We start from the raw sequence: 16,294 nt of genomic DNA on the forward strand, positions 1-16,294 counted from the left end.
AAATGTTCTTAGGAAAATAAAGAAAATTCCATACAATTTTAAAAATTATCGCTTTTTATTATCGGCTCTTTTTCAAATACGCTGGTTGCCTATGGGATCGAAAATGCTCTTGTGGCATTCTCTATGAGATTCGTTTTTCATTTTTTCGTACTTTTAAGATTACACACAAATCGCGTTTGTGCTGAGTGCAACTGAGTTCCTAATATCATGCTAACGTAAACATACACAATTAACTACAAGAGAGATTACAAGGTTAAAACCGGCTGTTCTGGCTACTGGCTACTGGCTAAAAAGACGCGTTAGCAAAGGCCCAACATCATGTTACAGTAGGTGCTTACATTAGGAAATAAATTATTACAAATTAATAGGTATCAGTACAAAGAATATTATACAATCGGATCCTAGCGATTTTAAAATGACATGTTAAATAGGAAGATGGGATGGTTCGATGAGTTGTTCATAATCGCCGGGGCGAGCATAATGCCGTGTTCCGCTGGTATAATATCAGTTTTAATAGCCTCAAAGCTGATGGATAATTAAGATTGCTGGCCTTGAACAATATACATATTTGGATAAAATTTTAAATCATATTTTTTTAGAAAGAGTTTTTTAATTTTAATATTATACCTTAACTATTCGACACTGCGATTAAAAATGTTTGCTCATCGACCCATCCCGCTGTTGGGCATTGCTCTATTCGATTGGCCGACCGGGCTCGACCTTGACCCTAAGCTTAGCATAGTATTTGGCATTTGCGCTAAAGTACGAATACGAGTAAAACGATTGTTGCAGCCTAAATGCGCCGACTCTATTCGGTTATCAGTTAGTTTCGCTGGCGCAACTAAGTTGCGCTGCCCTCTATTTGCCTCACCTAGGGGGTAGTTAAGTCTTGAGCGGATAGACGGGCAGTGGATGGCCCTCCGAGTTGAACACCCATTGCTCCAGATCGATTTCCTTGCGGTCGTCGCTGAACAGTAGGTAGAAGTACTTCAAAGTCTCGCTCATCCAAAAACTTTCCATCAGATCGCGCAGTCGTGTATTCTGTGCGTTCTTCACATTTCCCATCGAAGTGTAGCCAGCATTCACTTTGGCGTGAGTTTCAAACGCCTGGAAGATTGTCCATCCCATGTCCTGGTAGGTGCGATTTCCGGTTATAGAGTAGAAATAATAAAGACTCTCCACAAACTCGGGTCGCAGCAGGTTGTGGGCGTCGTTTGGCTTCACATAGATGTCCTGATCATCCTTCTCGGTGAGCGCAAAGTATGAAATCTCGGCCGCCAAATGTGTGGGGTTCATCATGTAGGTCTGATAGCATGTGTCCATCAAGTCCCTGGCCAGGATTAGATGCGAGTCCGGCATTCCGTTCTGGTGGCCCAGAATTAAAGTGCCGGGCAGATAGCACGTAAGATGGTCCATTTTCGGCTTAAAGTCTTTGCCATTGATCAGCTCGCCAATGTAAACCCAATGCTCACGTGGAGTGCGCCGCATCAGCTGTGTTAGTACCCCGTCCACCGCTTGCATATAATCCAAGATAAGGCTAAGGTAAACAAAGGCGGTATAAGACAAATAATACTCAGCAATTGATGATTGCACAGGTGGAACAGCTCTTTCGGCCCAGAGTATATTGACCGAAATATAGTTCACCTACTTCAATTACAAATTACAACACTTACTTGTCGTTATCCTTACGGCCTGTCTGGATCCACTGTTTGAGCAAGTACTCGTAGTAGGAGTCACCACGAGCCCCAAGGGAAATGGTGGCGTAGTTGCGGAAGGTTCCCGTGTTGGCGTTGATGAATATGGGCACCAGGCCATGGTTCTTATCCAGATCGTGCACCTTTTCGTTTACTTTGTGAGCAACCTAATGGGAGCAAATTGTTTTATAATTTTACGTTGCCTCTTATCTGATCTATTTACCTGTTCATAAACGGAAACGTTTGTAGACCGACTCAAGTCACGAAACTCTAGCTGAATGGTGGTCACCTCGCTGGTGGAGCTATCCGGCGACCACTTGGGTGAATGCGCCGACAGATCGCCGAGATTCACATCCGAATAGGGGATATTCGACGGAGATAAGAAGGCGGGCAGTAAACGGTTGCCCAGCTCTGCTGCCTTGGCCAGAAACATTGTGTCCCCGCTCAAGTGATAGGCGGACAGCAATCCGCCCAGGACTCTGATAGTCACTTCGAAGAGATTCACATCGCGCTTGGTATCGAAGCGCAGTGATTGCTCCACCCAGTCGCGGGCCTCTTTGAATTCTGTGTGGTAAAAGTAGTGAATATTAAAAGGTGAAAGTTATACTACTACAGTTTGGACAAAAAAAAGTGCCAACTCACCATCATCCAGTCCCATTATGTACATGGTGTCCAGTGAGTCCACAATGGTGAGTCCCAAACCGAACCATTCGTGGGAGTATTGGGAGATGGGCTTCAGATTGTCGTGCCCCCAGGCGTACTTCTTGTAGCCCGCCCAGGAGTGCTTAAAGGCGGCTACCACAGCCGACTGGCGCTCGTTGGTGGCGCCATGGAAGTGCTGGCCCTTGGCCAGGAGGGGCTTAATCTTCTTGAGGTGCTCCTTGAAACTGACTCCTCCCAGATTCAGTGGACTCTTGATCGCCTGATCGAGCTGCTCGCGTTCGCTGAGCGGCTCTGTTGGCTCCTGGGGAACGGGCTCCTCCACATTGTTCAAAATGTCGATTCCTCCAACGTCCTGCTCCCTGTTATTGTCCGGCGGAGGCAAGGCCACTGCCTGCGGCGGCCCTTGAGCGGCCACCGTCTCCGGCAGACGGGCCACGTTCTCGGCAGAGTTCGCTTCCCCGTAGGCAACTAATTCATTAAACTGAAATTGATTGATTTTGAGATATCATTATAAGATTTCATTGGAAGTGCGCCGGCAATAAATCAAAACACCAATAGGCAATCGTACTGATATGGACGGCTATCGTAATGTGCAAACATCGGTAGTCAATTAAGCACTTATCAAAGCGGCACTAAGTAAGGGGGCTATTTACCTTATCACTAAGTGCCGCCGCCCGAGGTGGTCTCTTGTCTTCCGTGCCCAGTGCCGCGGCCGTATCTTCGGCCACATCCTTGTCCCTATCCACGCCGGGGTGATGGTGGGGATTTGGCAGGGCCATTTGGTATGAAGCCACGATAGCCTTAGGGTCCGCATCCCTTGAACTGGCCGCCAGCAGTTGGTCGCCACTCAGGCAGAGCAGCACCGTCACGCAAAAGGCGGTTATTCCGAGAATAATGAGATTGCGCTGACAACGCGGCAGCTGATTCCAAGCCTGAATTGTGGGAATATAAGTAATTTTAGACTTTCTTTTTAGGGATCTTTGGGTAGCAAGGCCCCATCCTCAGCCTACCCGCCGCAGGCTCTTCCTGCTCCGCTCGTCCACCGTCGCCGCTGATCCCGTCGGGAGTGTGAGCGTTATGTGACCTCCGTCCTTCATCGCGTCGCCGCCGGAATTCAGAGTGTGGGAGAGTTGTATGGGAAATTCCGCAACATTCGCCTCGCCTCCAACAAAAATCGATTGCACCGCTGCCAGCGGAGGATGAGGAGCTAACTAACCAAGGTCCGACCAACTAGTACTGCCCTCCGTCACTCGCTAATCATCTCTTGCGTGCCCGTGCATTAATAAATATATCTTACACTACACTACGCAAGTTACAAATAAGATACAATTATTTCCTCGAGAGCTCCATTCTTGGAGCTTGACAATCGATATCAGCGCTATCGATAAAGTCTAATAGTCAATTCACACAGGGGACTTTCTCCGATAAGTATTTCGCGTGCTAGAAGGAGACGGGATGTGTTTAGTATTTTTACAAGCCTAGGTGATTTCTTTACATGGTGTTTCAGTACCAGGAGTCTTCCAAGTTGGAAGTTCCAAGGGCCTAGAACTCAGCCAGTACTTTAAAAAAGTAAATAAATACTTTTAGGGGATATTACCTGCCTCTAGCTTCTCGACGAGATTTGTATATTTATATATTTTCATAATCAAGGTGGTTTTTTTTATCAGGCTACGAAATTTGGATGTGGAAATGCGTTACCCATTTATGGTGGATCTGCTACAATATCTAGCAGTGGCTTATATAATTTAAAGTTTTGGTTGCTTGTCAACAGCGTCCATATACGTGGTAAGCACTGGCATTTTTGAAGTCAGGCAGATAAGAATTCTCGTTGCCGAAAACGAAATCGAGCGGAGCTTGTATTTCTCTAAAGAAAGCTCCGTTTAAAATGATCAAATTCATTTCTGAATTCAGTTCAATTCAAAGGCGCAGGCGGTAAGGTTTCAATATCTACCAACGTGAAATCGGGCCATTTCGCGTTTTTTTTTTAAACAATTTTAATCTTCAAGAATGTATCACACAGAGCCGATACTACCGAAATCCAGTTACAAAAACATTAATAGTAACTGCAGCGCGTACTGTTTTGAGTTCCTGAAGCCTATATTTGATAACTATTATGAAGAGCCTAAAGCCGAAGGCCTACAGAGTAAGCTGTCAATCGCTCAAGATCTCTTAAAATCCCAAAAGGATGTTATACAAGAATTGAATAAAATAATTAAGGAAAAAAGTGAGCAATTGCGTAGCAAACAAGATGAAATGAATAGATTTATTGATTTTCAAAGTCGGTTGGCAAACGCCGAGTGTCAAATACAAATCAACGAAAAAGTGCATACAAAAGACAAAGAAATAAATGAATGATATATGATAAATCATATTCTGAAACTCAAAGACAATGAGAGTCTTCTAAAAATAAAAGATGAGAGATTCGAGAACCTAAGTGAACAGATAGGAAGCAATGAGGAAAAGGTGATGATTATAACACCAACAATAAAAGATGTTCAAAGTAACTTGGAACGCGCTCAATCCCAAATAAAACAAAAAAAAAAGGGCTCTTAAAGATAGAAATCGGGAAATCACTGAGATAACTAAGCTGCAACTCAAAAATTATCAAGTCTTGAGTAGAACAATTCCCACCAAAGACAATGAAATTGATGTCCTTAAAAAACCGATTACAACTATTTCTGGAAAGTTATTTGAAAAAAACAAACAAATTGTAAATTGTATAGGAACGCAGCGTTGTCCGATTGGCCAACCAAATGGCATTTACAAAATAAGCCCCAAAATGCGTCCTTTTCAGGCTCCCTGCGACTCGGCTGGTTGTGTGAGTATTCAAAGGAGACAAGACGGATCTGTTGATTTACCTAAAGACAGAAGTTTTTATCGGACTGGAAAATTGAATTTTTATCTTTAAAAAATATTATTAATGTTTTTCACAAGAGCAAATCTCAACGGACCATACTATAAAAATGGGACTTCAGGAAGGGGTTATAAAATTTATTGGATGACCTGTCCTAACGGCCCCTTGACGTCACTCACCTTTGTTGAAATAACGATAAGGCCTAGTAATCTAGCATAAGAATAATAAACACATAAAGCTTTGCTAATAAATTTTGTTATTTCTCAACATACTTTAAAATAAATTCAGTCATTCAATCCCTTTTTTGCTTTGCAGGGCTGGTATACATATTGTAACCACGTTAAGTGGTTAGTCGGTGCGTATTTTGTTTGCCCCATTAAAATAGGTAACAGCTTTCAAGTTCCGAAAATCATTCTCATATTTTCCATAGCATACTTTTAGATAGCTTTGACAAGTGGCATCTCTTATAAATTGGACTGCAGTGTGACCGCAGCTGTGCTGGCGTTATATCAGCCGGGCACCTCTGGTCACTCTCAGCATTTCACATAAAAATTTCGGGACGGAAGTCGGTGCGTAAACTCATTGCCCCACTAAGTTAGATAATAGCTCTTAAATCCGAAAATCACGCCTGCAGCCGGACACGAAACCGATAGACCCATAGGAAAGCGAACCACAAACCGACGATGCTCCGATCCCGACTCATCCAGGCGGCCAGCTCCGCCCAGCGAGCGTTCTCCACCAGCCAGAAGGCACTGGCGGCCAAGCAGATGACCGTGCGGGATGCCCTCAACAGTGCTTTGGACGAGGAGTTGGCCCGCGACGACCGCGTCTTCATCCTGGGCGAGGAGGTGGCCCAGTACGACGGTGCCTACAAGGTGAGCGCGTTCAGGGCCCCAGCATTTTTCCCCGTCCCCTGATTACGTAAACACCAACCAGGCGGCTCGCGCTGACAGCTGATGCAGGTGGTCAGGATGGGGGAAGTCGGAGGAGTGCGGCGGCGGCCTCTGGGGTGATATATGCGTGCTATATGTAACTGCTGATAGTGATTCCGAATGGGTCGGTGCGCGTCGGCATGCGTGATCGAAGTTGACAAGGTCACGCAGAATATGTGTGACTGTCGTCTGCTGATAATACGATGATTGCCCCATAAAGTCACGATTTGTTTACCCATCTGTGGGTGGTTCAGGTGCCGGCCAACATTTTTGGCAAATCTTTATCAATGGATTCAATTTTCAACAGAGCTTTTCCTGGTTTACAGAACATAACAACCAGTTCACCTGTTATCAGCTCGGAAAGTTTTACATTTAGGTTTTTGGAGATAAAAGGTTTATCATAGATAGTTCTTCATTACTGTCCCAATTCAAGAAATATTAAATAAAATAAATATAAATATTTTAATAATAATAAATATTTTAATAAATAAATGTTACTGTAGACATCTGTTAAGATAATTCATAGTTAAAACTATTTAGAAAGATTTAAAGACATACATTGTGAGTCGCCCTTTTATCCTAGGAAGTCTTTTCCTCCTAGGAGCATAAAAAAAGACAAGAAGCAAAGAAAGAACTCAAACTATACAAACATATCCTTCGTGAAACTAAGAAATTACACATCTAATTGATTACTTGATCACACATTTTAGGTTTCCCGTGGACTGTGGAAGAAGTATGGCGACAAGCGCGTCATCGACACGCCAATCACAGAGATGGGCTTCGCCGGCATCGCCGTTGGAGCTGCCATGGCCGGCCTGCGTCCTGTGTGCGAGTTCATGACTTGGAACTTCTCCATGCAGGCCATCGACCACGTGAGTTCCCCCATCCTATTCTTAAGAACCACTCTCCGCACTCCAGCAGTAGGCTAACTACTCATATTATCTCATTGCCAACCAAAAAGAACACGAAATCCAATCCAAATGCCCCCAAACTCCACCAGCTAGCCAACAGACCAATTCAAGTGCAAGATCGGGCCGGTGCGCTTAATGGGATAATATGGGTGGATTAGCTCCTGCCCCAAGTCATAGAACGGATCTCACTAATCCCCACCCATATTATCCGATTACGTGCAGGCAAAGATACTCGATTGCGCCAGGCCGCCAGTCGGGGATCGGCCGCTGCCAGTGAGCCGCATTATCGAGAGTCCTCGCTCCACCTGGCTGAACGAGATCAACGATATTCTGCACAGAGATCGAGTGGGCGAGGTGATTGCCCCGCCGATGGACAAGAGCAAGCCGGACAAAATGGAGGCGGCGCGCCTCATCGTTATTCGGCGGCGCAAGATGAAGAAACACAAGCTAAAGAAGCTTCGCCGCAAGATGAAGTTCGAGTGGGCCAAGGTGCGCCAACGTCGCGAGATGCGCAAGGAGAAGGCCTTTCAGGGCAAGCTGATTGCCCAGATTAAGCAGGCGGAAGCCTTCAGCGCGGAGCAGCACGTGGCCGAGATCCTGCGGCAGGCCAACGAGACACCACTGCCGCGTTTCTGGAAGGGACGCCGCCTGCCAGCATTTATCATTAAGCAGAAACTAGGCATTAAGTGAACGTCGAGACGGAGATGGAGTGGAGTGTAACCAATAAAGTCCGACTTGTATTAGCTTGAATTGGTGCATTGGCAGTTTGAGGGAGGAGGCATCCACATTGACCCGATTATCCTTACACTTATCCTTATAATCTAGACTTTTCGCAACCATATGCATATGGATTTTTCATTGTAATACCCAACCTTAGATTATCAACTCTGCCGCCAAGACCTTCTATATGTCTGCCGGTGCCGTGAACGTGCCGATTGTGTTCCGTGGTCCGAATGGAGCCGCTTCCGGAGTGGCCGCCCAGCACTCGCAGTGCTTTGCCGCCTGGTACGCCCACTGCCCCGGCCTGAAGGTCATCTCGCCGTACGATTCCGAGGATGCCCGTGGCCTGCTAAAGGCCGCCATTCGTGATCCCGATCCAGTGGTGTTCCTGGAGAACGAGCTGGTCTACGGTACAGCTTTCCCTGTGGCCGACAACGTGGCCGACAAGGACTTCGTGGTGCCCATCGGCAAGGCGAAGATTATGCGGCCGGGCAAGGACATCACCCTTGTGGCGCATTCCAAGGCGGTGGAGACATCGCTACTGGCGGCTGCCGAGCTGGCCAAGAAGGGTAGGATACGGCTGAACGACTTGGCAAGCAGATATGTAACTTTCTATTTCACTTTCCCCCCGATTCAGGCATTGAGGCCGAGGTCATCAACCTGCGCTCCATTCGTCCCCTGGACACGGCTACCATCTTCGCCTCCGTTCGAAAGACCCACCACTTGGTCACCGTGGAGAACGGCTGGCCCCAGCACGGTATGTGAGGAGCACATCTTGTAAAATAGGACTGTCTTCTAATTCTTGTGATTTGTTAGGCGTTGGAGCTGAGATCTGCGCCCGCATTATGGAGGACCAGACCTTCTTCGAGCTGGACGCCCCCGTGTGGCGTTGCGCTGGAGTGGATGTGCCCATGCCATATGCCAAGACGTTGGAGGCGCATGCCCTGCCCCGAGTGCAGGATGTGGTGGAGGCGACCCTCAAGGTTCTGGGCGGCAAGGCGGGCAAGGCCGTGGCCGCCGCCAAGTAGGGATTTACGTCTAGCCGCACGATTAGTACCCCGAGCTAACTAAATTTACAGTCCTCATCGAAACGCTGCCTCTGGTCTAACCGAGCTGCCCCCAAAATAGTGCACCGAACAGGAAATTGAATGATTTGGAAATTAAGCAGCACCGATTAAGGGTTTTGTTTCTTTTTCGAAAATTCTAGTTTAATTATTTGGTTATAGAAATCTCTTGTGAAATTAAACGAAAACATTTAAATACGTCAAAGTGGGTTTTTAATGGGTAACAAGGTTTTTATCATAACTATGTTCATTTTGAAAATGGCGCGCAACTATTGGAGCCCTCGTAAGCAAGAACCGTTTTCCAACACTGACTTCACCCACACTCTCTCTAGAGCTGCGCAACACTGGCCGATACTTCGATCTGCGATAAACGATTAAATAAAATTAACAATAACAATACAATATAATAGATACAACAAATAAATGCGATGCTCTGGCTGTAATGGCAAATAGCTCCAGCTCCGACGAAAGCTGTAAGGCCCCCGACAACTTCCGCATCTCGAGCGCCTCCACGACTGGCGAGGACGAGGAGTCCAGCGATGTCGCAGGATACACAACGAAGCGCAGGCAAACGGCGAAGGAGGTGTTAAAGGATGCGAGCGCCAAGGATGCGGGCGCCACCACGGGAGCAGGCCCCCATATGCGGTGCCCACTGTGCCACAGCTGCAGCGCCAGTCGCTTCCACTGTCGCAATTGCGTCAGAAACGGAAACATTACTCACAGCCAGGCGGAGAGGCCCGAAAGGTTTGCTGCCCACCTTATCTGATTAACGCATGTAATCTTCATCGATCTTACAATATTCCAGCCTTACGGAGAAACAGCAGCGCTACATCAACCTGCAGGCGGGCCTCAAAAGCTTCAGCACGCGCTACGAACGCCTCATCGAGCAGCACCGCTCCAATGAGGATCGCCTGATGGCCATCAAGGCCAAGCGAAAGCAGCTGGAGCTTCTCCAGCAACTTATCTCCGGCACGGACAAGAGACTGCGCGTCCTGGGCGAACGGCGGGATGAACTGCGTCGTGCCAATGCCGAGAAGCGGAAGAACCTACCCAAGTACCCGGAAAAGGTCAAGATGCTCGAGGATTACGTGCTGGACCGAGTGGAGAAGATCGAGAAACTAAGAGAGACCCATTTGGGACTCCTCGACAGCATCAAGCAGGCTGCGCGACGGAGCATACAGCAGCTGGTCACCTATGTATTTCCCATATCCGAGGTTGTGCTCAAGGAGGAGCAACAGCGGCGGGCCAGCGTGGAGCGCAGCGAGGAGGCGGAAACCATAGCAGCACTGGCCGATGCCAAGAATACATCGTACATACGCGGTAAATGGGTCTTCCACGGCAGCGGGATCAGTGAAGTGCAATACAGGATTGTGGGTCCTTCTCTGCCCGCCAATGGGGACTACACCGCCTACCTGGACTGGCTGGCGGACAACAAGGATGATGTGCCGAAGGCCACAGCCAACGAGATTACGCCGAGTCGGTTCGAAGCCTACCGTATTGTGGGCGGTCTAACATACACGGCGCAGCTGACACAGTTGCTCAGCTTCTACCTGAACGTGCGGCTGCCGCACAAGATCGCCTACGGGGACTTCTGCCGTAAGCTGCTGAACGAGGAGCAGTTCCGGCGCAAGATTTCGCGGCTCAACTCGAACATTATGTATCTGGCCTACACGCAGCAGGTCAAACTGCGCGCGCTCATCGAGCAGCACACATTGGAGAACCTACTGGCCATCCTCGATCTTGAGCGTAGCGATCTAGGTCGATTCGGCCACCTGGATGTGACTAATGCGCCGCTGATGAAGTCCGTGGATTCCCTGCTAATCGGCATTGAAACGGCCACGGAGTCCGAGTCCGAGGGTGAGTCCATATTTACAAGTGTTTATCGTTTAAGTAAATAAGCTTTGGTCGATCAATCACAGATAGTAAAGTCCGGTTTTCATTATCTAATCAGATAGTTTCCCTTTCCTCTTTTAAGTATGTCAAACTGCTATCTAACAACTGTTCTACTCGGTTTTCCAGATGAACACTCCTTGCGCATGGACTGGGAGGCGGTGCCCAGTCTTACCCCGCAGCCGGAACTGGCGGATCCCAACCTGATGCCGGCAGCCAACCAGCAGTCCACCATCGCCTTCGTGCGCATGGCGGCCACGTCGGTGCTGCGCTGGATCAAGTGATTCCAGGACCAACCACCCGCCCGATAGTCCGGCTATATCATCATCAGGCACGTGTGTTATCTTTTACAAATTAGGCTAAGCTATTGTTTCTGTGACAGTGCGTCGGAGTTCTCTGGCAGTCGCTGGTTTTAGCGTTATATTTTGGTTTACAGAACTAATTTTGTATCAACTCTATAAACATATACATATATTCGCTGTGTGTAAAGAAGGAGCTCGTTTTGATTTACTTTTATTACATAACTTATTCGCCTTTATTTAATAAAATGGTTCTCTATAAATAAATATATATATATAAATTTGCTTTATTAATGTTTGCAAAGTACACTGACTTAGTAGGTAAACGACTCAATGAGAAAACAATAATAAAACTGGTGCAAATGATTGGAAGGCAGACACAGCTGCGAATGAAACCTACCTAGAACCAGCCCTAGAATCTTAGATTAGAATCGCAAGGGAACGAGCTGAGTGACCCTAGCTACATGAACTTTGTGGGCAGTTGTTGCGTGGGCGGGTGAGCAGCTCCAGTCGTGGTCACCACATCGCCGGCAGCGGTCGGTTGCGGCAGGCTGGGCTTAACAAATACTTGTGGCAGTGAATTGGCAGAGGCTCCCACCTGAGCGGCTGACACGGACATCGATCCGTTGGCCAGTAGGTCGTAGCGCGGCGAGGCGTGGCTCATCGTGGAGAGCACGATGGCGGCGGCCATCGCCTCCTGATTGTAGAAGGCCGTCACTGCAGCCGGAATTGGCTGCTGTGCGACCGGACCCGATTGTCATTGGCGCGAGGGCGTGCTCGGTGCAGAGGATCCCATGCCTCCGGTTGCGCCCTTGACGCTGTTCGGCGAGAAGGCCGCCTGAATTAACTGCTTCTCCATCTCCTTGAGAGATGACATGGTCTTCATTATATGTGGATCGGTGAGATCATACACTGGACCCAGGGTTCTGGGGCTATTGTAGATGTACATGTTATTCGCGCTGAAGCCCAGGGATCCGTTAACCTGACCCACGGCTCCTAGGGACGATCGCCCCCTGTTCTGGGTCTTGCTCTTGGGTTTTGGCAGGGCTTTCTTTTGCAGCTTCGAGGCGGGAAAAACGCCCACGATCTCCACGCCATCCGACTCACTGCTGCTCTCCCTGCCCACGGGTGTGGTCTGGGCAGCCTTGGAGGTGGATGTGATGACGGTGGTGGTGGCAGCCAGCTGCTTGGACGTCTGCAGTATTTCGCTGGTACATTGGTAGTCATCCAGATTGATCACGTGCGGCGAGGGCCGCGCTCCGACAATTACCTTGGCCTGGCCGTCGCTGGAATGCGGACTGGGATTCCCGCTGGCTGCCAGGGTGGCGGCCGTAATCAGATTGTAGAAGTTGCTGCTGCTGTTGAGGTCCATCTTCCGGCTGGGGGAGGCCAGATCCAGAACCGTACTGGCGGCGGCAGCTGCAGCTGCATTTAGGGCCGCTGCCTGGGCCGAGGTGCTCGGCATGGAGAGCAGCGTGTCCAGGTGGGGCAGGTGGTTGTTGTTGTTATTGCTATTGCTATTGGCTGGCACACTGACCGCCGCCGTGGCAGCCGGAGCCAGCTGGAATTGTGGATGCGGATGCGGCTGAAGTTGCGGTTGCTGGGGTAACTGCTTGGCAACCTTCTTCTTCGGCGGCTTGCTGGTCTGCTTGGGCATCTCCTTCAGCTTGCGCTTCAGGCTGTTGGAGGAGGCACTTGTAGCCGAGTCCGTGTCGGAGTTTCCTCGAGATCGGGGCTCCTCCACTGGCTTCAGGTAGCTGCTTGCCTGCGGCATTTGCTCAGGAGTTAAAGCTGGAGCAACGGGTTTCGGTGATGCAGATGCCGGAGGTGCCTTTGGCTTCTCCTTCGCCTTCAACTTGGCGTTCTTGTAACGAGATATTTCCCGGTTCAATTCATCCAAGCGCATCCAGCCGGTTGGCCACAAGTCCACCACCTTCTCCTTGAGATACAAACTAATGAACTCCTCCAGCGAATCCTTGCGCTTGGCTAGAAAGGCGTAGGACGTCCAGCGAGCTTGATAAACATCGTACAGCAGGTGGCGCAACTCGCTGGTCCACTGGAATTTCTTGCGCGGCATCTTGGGCGGCAGCTCCGAGTTCACGTCCGCCGCTCTAAAAAGGATTAATGTGTTATAGAGAAATGGATACGCTTAGTCTTAATCTCTCAAGATCTTACGCCTGTTCAGCGAAGGTGCGCAGTTCGGTTTCATAGTTGGCTATCGCCTTCGGCATGACCACTGCCACAGCTCGTCGCAGCTTCTCCAGCATGTTGGTGGACTTCTTCTTCTCCTCCTTGGCGCGCACTTGCTTTCCTTTGCGCAGCATGTAGTACTTGGGTAGCTGTAGCTGATACTCGATGTGGGAGAAGACCATGTTGCGCTCATTCCGATCCGTGCACAGCACCGCCTCATAAACTCTGTGGAGGTAAGGGAAATAAGAGGCTTTTCCCTTTATTTCAATGCGGTACTCACCTGAGTAGTAAAGGCGTGAGCTTGGCATCCAGAATAAACTTCTTGCCGCACAAATCTCGACTCCTAACCGCTTCTTTGAAGCTGTTGACTGCGGTCAAAATGTCCGCATCCAGCGAAATGGGCAGGGCAGTGTCGGCGGTCCGAAGATCTTGAAAGTAAAGAGAAGGTAGCTTGGTTATTACGATATCTACATTTTCAACTGAGACATTGTGAGCCTTGGTTTTAAACCCCAAACATAATTTACATATGTAAACAAATAGTTTGAAATGCAGAAAGCTAGCTTAGCAACTCACTTTCCTGTCCTGGCTGTCCTGACCTGTCTGACCGTCCCTGGTCCGTGGCAGACTCTATGTCGCTGCTGTCGCTGCTGGACACGTCCGTGGAAATGCACTTAAGTTCACCATTGACAACTCCCTTGACAGCTGCCGTGCCGCTCTGCGACTTGAGGAAGTTGTCCCGCTTGGCCTTCAGCATGTCCTTGACCGTTGTCGTCTTGACCACCTTCTTCAAAGCCTGCGCCTGGGCCTGACTCTGAGTCTGAGGCAGGGCCTGAAGCTGACTTGATGGCTGAATCTGGACCTGGCCATCTTCCGTATCCGATATCTCCACCGTACTGGGTCGCGGCGAATTCGAGGATGAGGATGTGGTGATTGGCTTAGTTGGTGGCTTCTTGCCACCTGCCGTCGGGCCGGAGCTTGGCTTGGACTTGCCCGTAACGATGACCTTTGGTCGTTTCGCCAGAGGATTGACTTTGCTGCTGCTGGATTTCGCCGTGGCAGCAGAATCCTCGTCCTCGAGACTTTCACTCTCGGAGTCGTCCTCGGAATCGCTTTCGTCCTCCTCGTCGGAGTCGTCTTCGGAATCGCTATCATCCTCCTCCTCTCCATTGTTGTTATCATCGTTCTCATCGTCATCGTCATCGTCGGACGATGAGGACGAACTTTCCGAGCTGGACGAGATCATGCGCTTGCGCGATCGCTCCGGCATTTTGATGATGGCATCTGTTCGCGTGGTATAGGACTTCTTGGTGAGGTTCTTAAACTCTAGGGCGCCGCAGTTGATGTAGAAGCCGCCCTCAAGGGTTTCCGCCTCCTCCGGTATGATTTCGTCGTACTGGATAAGAGAAAAAATGAATCCATTATGAATTTTAGTAGGTTACACCAATTCTCACCGCTTCCGTGTTGTCGATGAAGGAGTCGGACTCATCGTAGCCCATTCCAATGTCCACGTAGTCATCCTTTTTGCTCTTCCCCCTGCCTGTGGCATAGGAGTTGCCGTACTTGGCCTCCAGCTCCTTGACGATCCGCGCCACATCGTCATCGTTGTCGGCAAAGGGATCTGCGCCGTTGCAGGTGGTGACCTGCTTCAGCTTTTTGGCCTTTTTCTGCGTATTACAAAGGATTAGCAGGGATTCAGGGACAATGAACACAAGCAGTTGGGTTACCTTCTCCAAGTACAAAAGCCGGGAGTAGTTAAACTCGGGATATTTGTTCGAATCGGTCTCGAACAGGTCGAGCTTGATGCGGATGCACTTGGCGGGCTTGGTCGGGGGCTTGGTACTGTTGATGGCTCCGACGGACGGAGGAGCATCCGGCTCCAGGAAGTTGCTGCCGAAGCGCGAGAAGCCCGCATCGCCCTGGAAGATCGAGGTGAGGGTGACGCGCTTGTGCTCGCCCCCTCTTGACATCTCCGGCGGGCAGACTGACGGATTATCGGCGGGAGTGGGTTAATGTGCTAGCACTCCAAACGAAAGGGCCTTCCCGCCCTTTTTTTTGAAAAGAGCCGCGTGCTCGCTCCCTCTCCCGCTCTCTCTCACGGCCAAACAAAAACAACTGAGACTGAGACGTCGCCGCTGCTCCTCCTCCTCCTCTTCCTTTTCCTCGTGCTTCCTCTTCCTCTGGGGATGTCTGTTTTAGGTTTTCTGCACGTACACCAAGCGACCACAAAACCACTTAATAACCGTGGCAATTTCACTGCTCACTGCTAACTGCACTTGCTGGGCTCACAAATAGCGTTTATCAACATAAACAAATAGAGAGGACCTGCGCCGGATCGCAGATTGCAGCACTTTAATCGCTGCCGCCCGCTTTGCAGCTGCATCCGCCAACCACGGCCACGAATAATTGTCACTTTTCTGGGGGAAAGAAAAAGTGGAAACTTTTTGGGGGGGGTTTGGCTTCAAATTGGTGAGCTCTGCCGGCACGAAAACAACACAATCTTTAGCGGCGGAACACCGGAGACCTAACACACTCAATCGACGGTACCACTGGGGACATTTAAACGACGGGGCCCAGCGCTTTTCGCACGGCCAAGAGCGCGATTCTTAAATTGTTTCTTATTAAAATCCTCAACGCTACATTCTCCGCTCCACCCCTCTCCCACGTTCCGACTCTGCTTTTGGCTTTCGCAGCCGCGTTGCGCAGCACTGGTCGCGGTTTTCGCAAATTAAACGCGGTCGTTCACACTGCGCGCAGTTGTTGCAACTCATTACCACCATAAATATTATTTTATAATTACCTACCTGTAAGGATTCGGAAACTAGTCAATCTAAAACAAAAATTTCGGCTTTAAAATTTAAAATGTTAAATTTAGAACCTCACTTTGTACATATGTTGTTTGGATGAACTCTGGTTGGGAAATACGTTTTTTTGTATTAACAAGTTATAGGAAGCCTTACAATATTGTCCTTGATCATATGATTGTAAATTAGTTCATAAAACCGGAACAAAATTAGTTTTTTAGCACAAGCACTTTTTTAAAGCCGCATTGCAACTTTAACTTTTCGTTTCCAAAGAAA

At 49.0% G+C, this 16,294-nt stretch overlaps 4 protein-coding genes across 5 annotated transcripts; 2 read left to right on the forward strand and 2 right to left on the reverse strand.

Moving 5' to 3' along the window:
* Positions 1–31: 31 nt before the first annotated feature.
* LOC108026144 (endoplasmic reticulum mannosyl-oligosaccharide 1,2-alpha-mannosidase) lies at positions 32–3,730 on the reverse strand. The gene is made up of 6 exons (XM_017096873.3): positions 3,368–3,730; positions 3,011–3,289; positions 2,337–2,838; positions 1,918–2,258; positions 1,674–1,861; positions 32–1,537 (listed from the first exon to the last, which is right to left on the reverse strand). The coding sequence occupies exons 1-6, from the start codon at positions 3,452–3,454 to the stop codon at positions 883–885; spliced, it is 2,052 nt and encodes a 683-aa protein (XP_016952362.1). The 5' UTR covers positions 3,455–3,730; the 3' UTR covers positions 32–882.
* Positions 3,731–5,646: 1,916 nt separating this feature from the next.
* On the forward strand, positions 5,647–9,036 carry LOC108026423 (pyruvate dehydrogenase E1 component subunit beta, mitochondrial). Of its 2 annotated transcripts, XM_017097352.3 has the most exons (6): positions 5,650–5,780; positions 5,846–6,086; positions 6,854–7,015; positions 7,932–8,343; positions 8,412–8,531; positions 8,591–9,036. In XM_017097352.3, the coding sequence occupies exons 2-6, from the start codon at positions 5,895–5,897 to the stop codon at positions 8,800–8,802; spliced, it is 1,098 nt and encodes a 365-aa protein (XP_016952841.1). In that variant the 5' UTR covers positions 5,650–5,780; positions 5,846–5,894; the 3' UTR covers positions 8,803–9,036. The 2 variants fall into 2 exon arrangements, with proteins under 2 accessions (XP_016952842.1, XP_016952841.1); XM_017097353.2 differs by lacking the exons at positions 7,932–8,343; positions 8,412–8,531; positions 8,591–9,036 and adding an exon at positions 7,277–7,804 and having other exon boundaries at positions 5,647–5,780.
* A 142-nt stretch (positions 9,037–9,178) lies between these two features.
* Positions 9,179–11,223, forward strand: LOC108026287 (beclin 1-associated autophagy-related key regulator). The gene is made up of 3 exons (XM_017097153.3): positions 9,179–9,582; positions 9,644–10,695; positions 10,858–11,223. The coding sequence occupies exons 1-3, from the start codon at positions 9,281–9,283 to the stop codon at positions 11,010–11,012; spliced, it is 1,509 nt and encodes a 502-aa protein (XP_016952642.1). The 5' UTR covers positions 9,179–9,280; the 3' UTR covers positions 11,013–11,223.
* Positions 11,224–11,294: 71 nt separating this feature from the next.
* LOC108026286 (yemanuclein) lies at positions 11,295–15,916 on the reverse strand. The gene is made up of 6 exons (XM_017097151.3): positions 14,942–15,916; positions 14,669–14,881; positions 13,791–14,610; positions 13,498–13,645; positions 13,203–13,442; positions 11,295–13,138 (listed from the first exon to the last, which is right to left on the reverse strand). The coding sequence occupies exons 1-6, from the start codon at positions 15,182–15,184 to the stop codon at positions 11,785–11,787; spliced, it is 3,018 nt and encodes a 1,005-aa protein (XP_016952640.1). The 5' UTR covers positions 15,185–15,916; the 3' UTR covers positions 11,295–11,784.
* Positions 15,917–16,294: the final 378 nt, after the last annotated feature.

Source organism: Drosophila biarmipes, chromosome 3R (genome assembly GCF_025231255.1).
Source record: "Drosophila biarmipes strain raj3 chromosome 3R, RU_DBia_V1.1, whole genome shotgun sequence".
NCBI lineage: Eukaryota > Metazoa > Arthropoda > Insecta > Diptera > Drosophilidae > Drosophila > Drosophila biarmipes.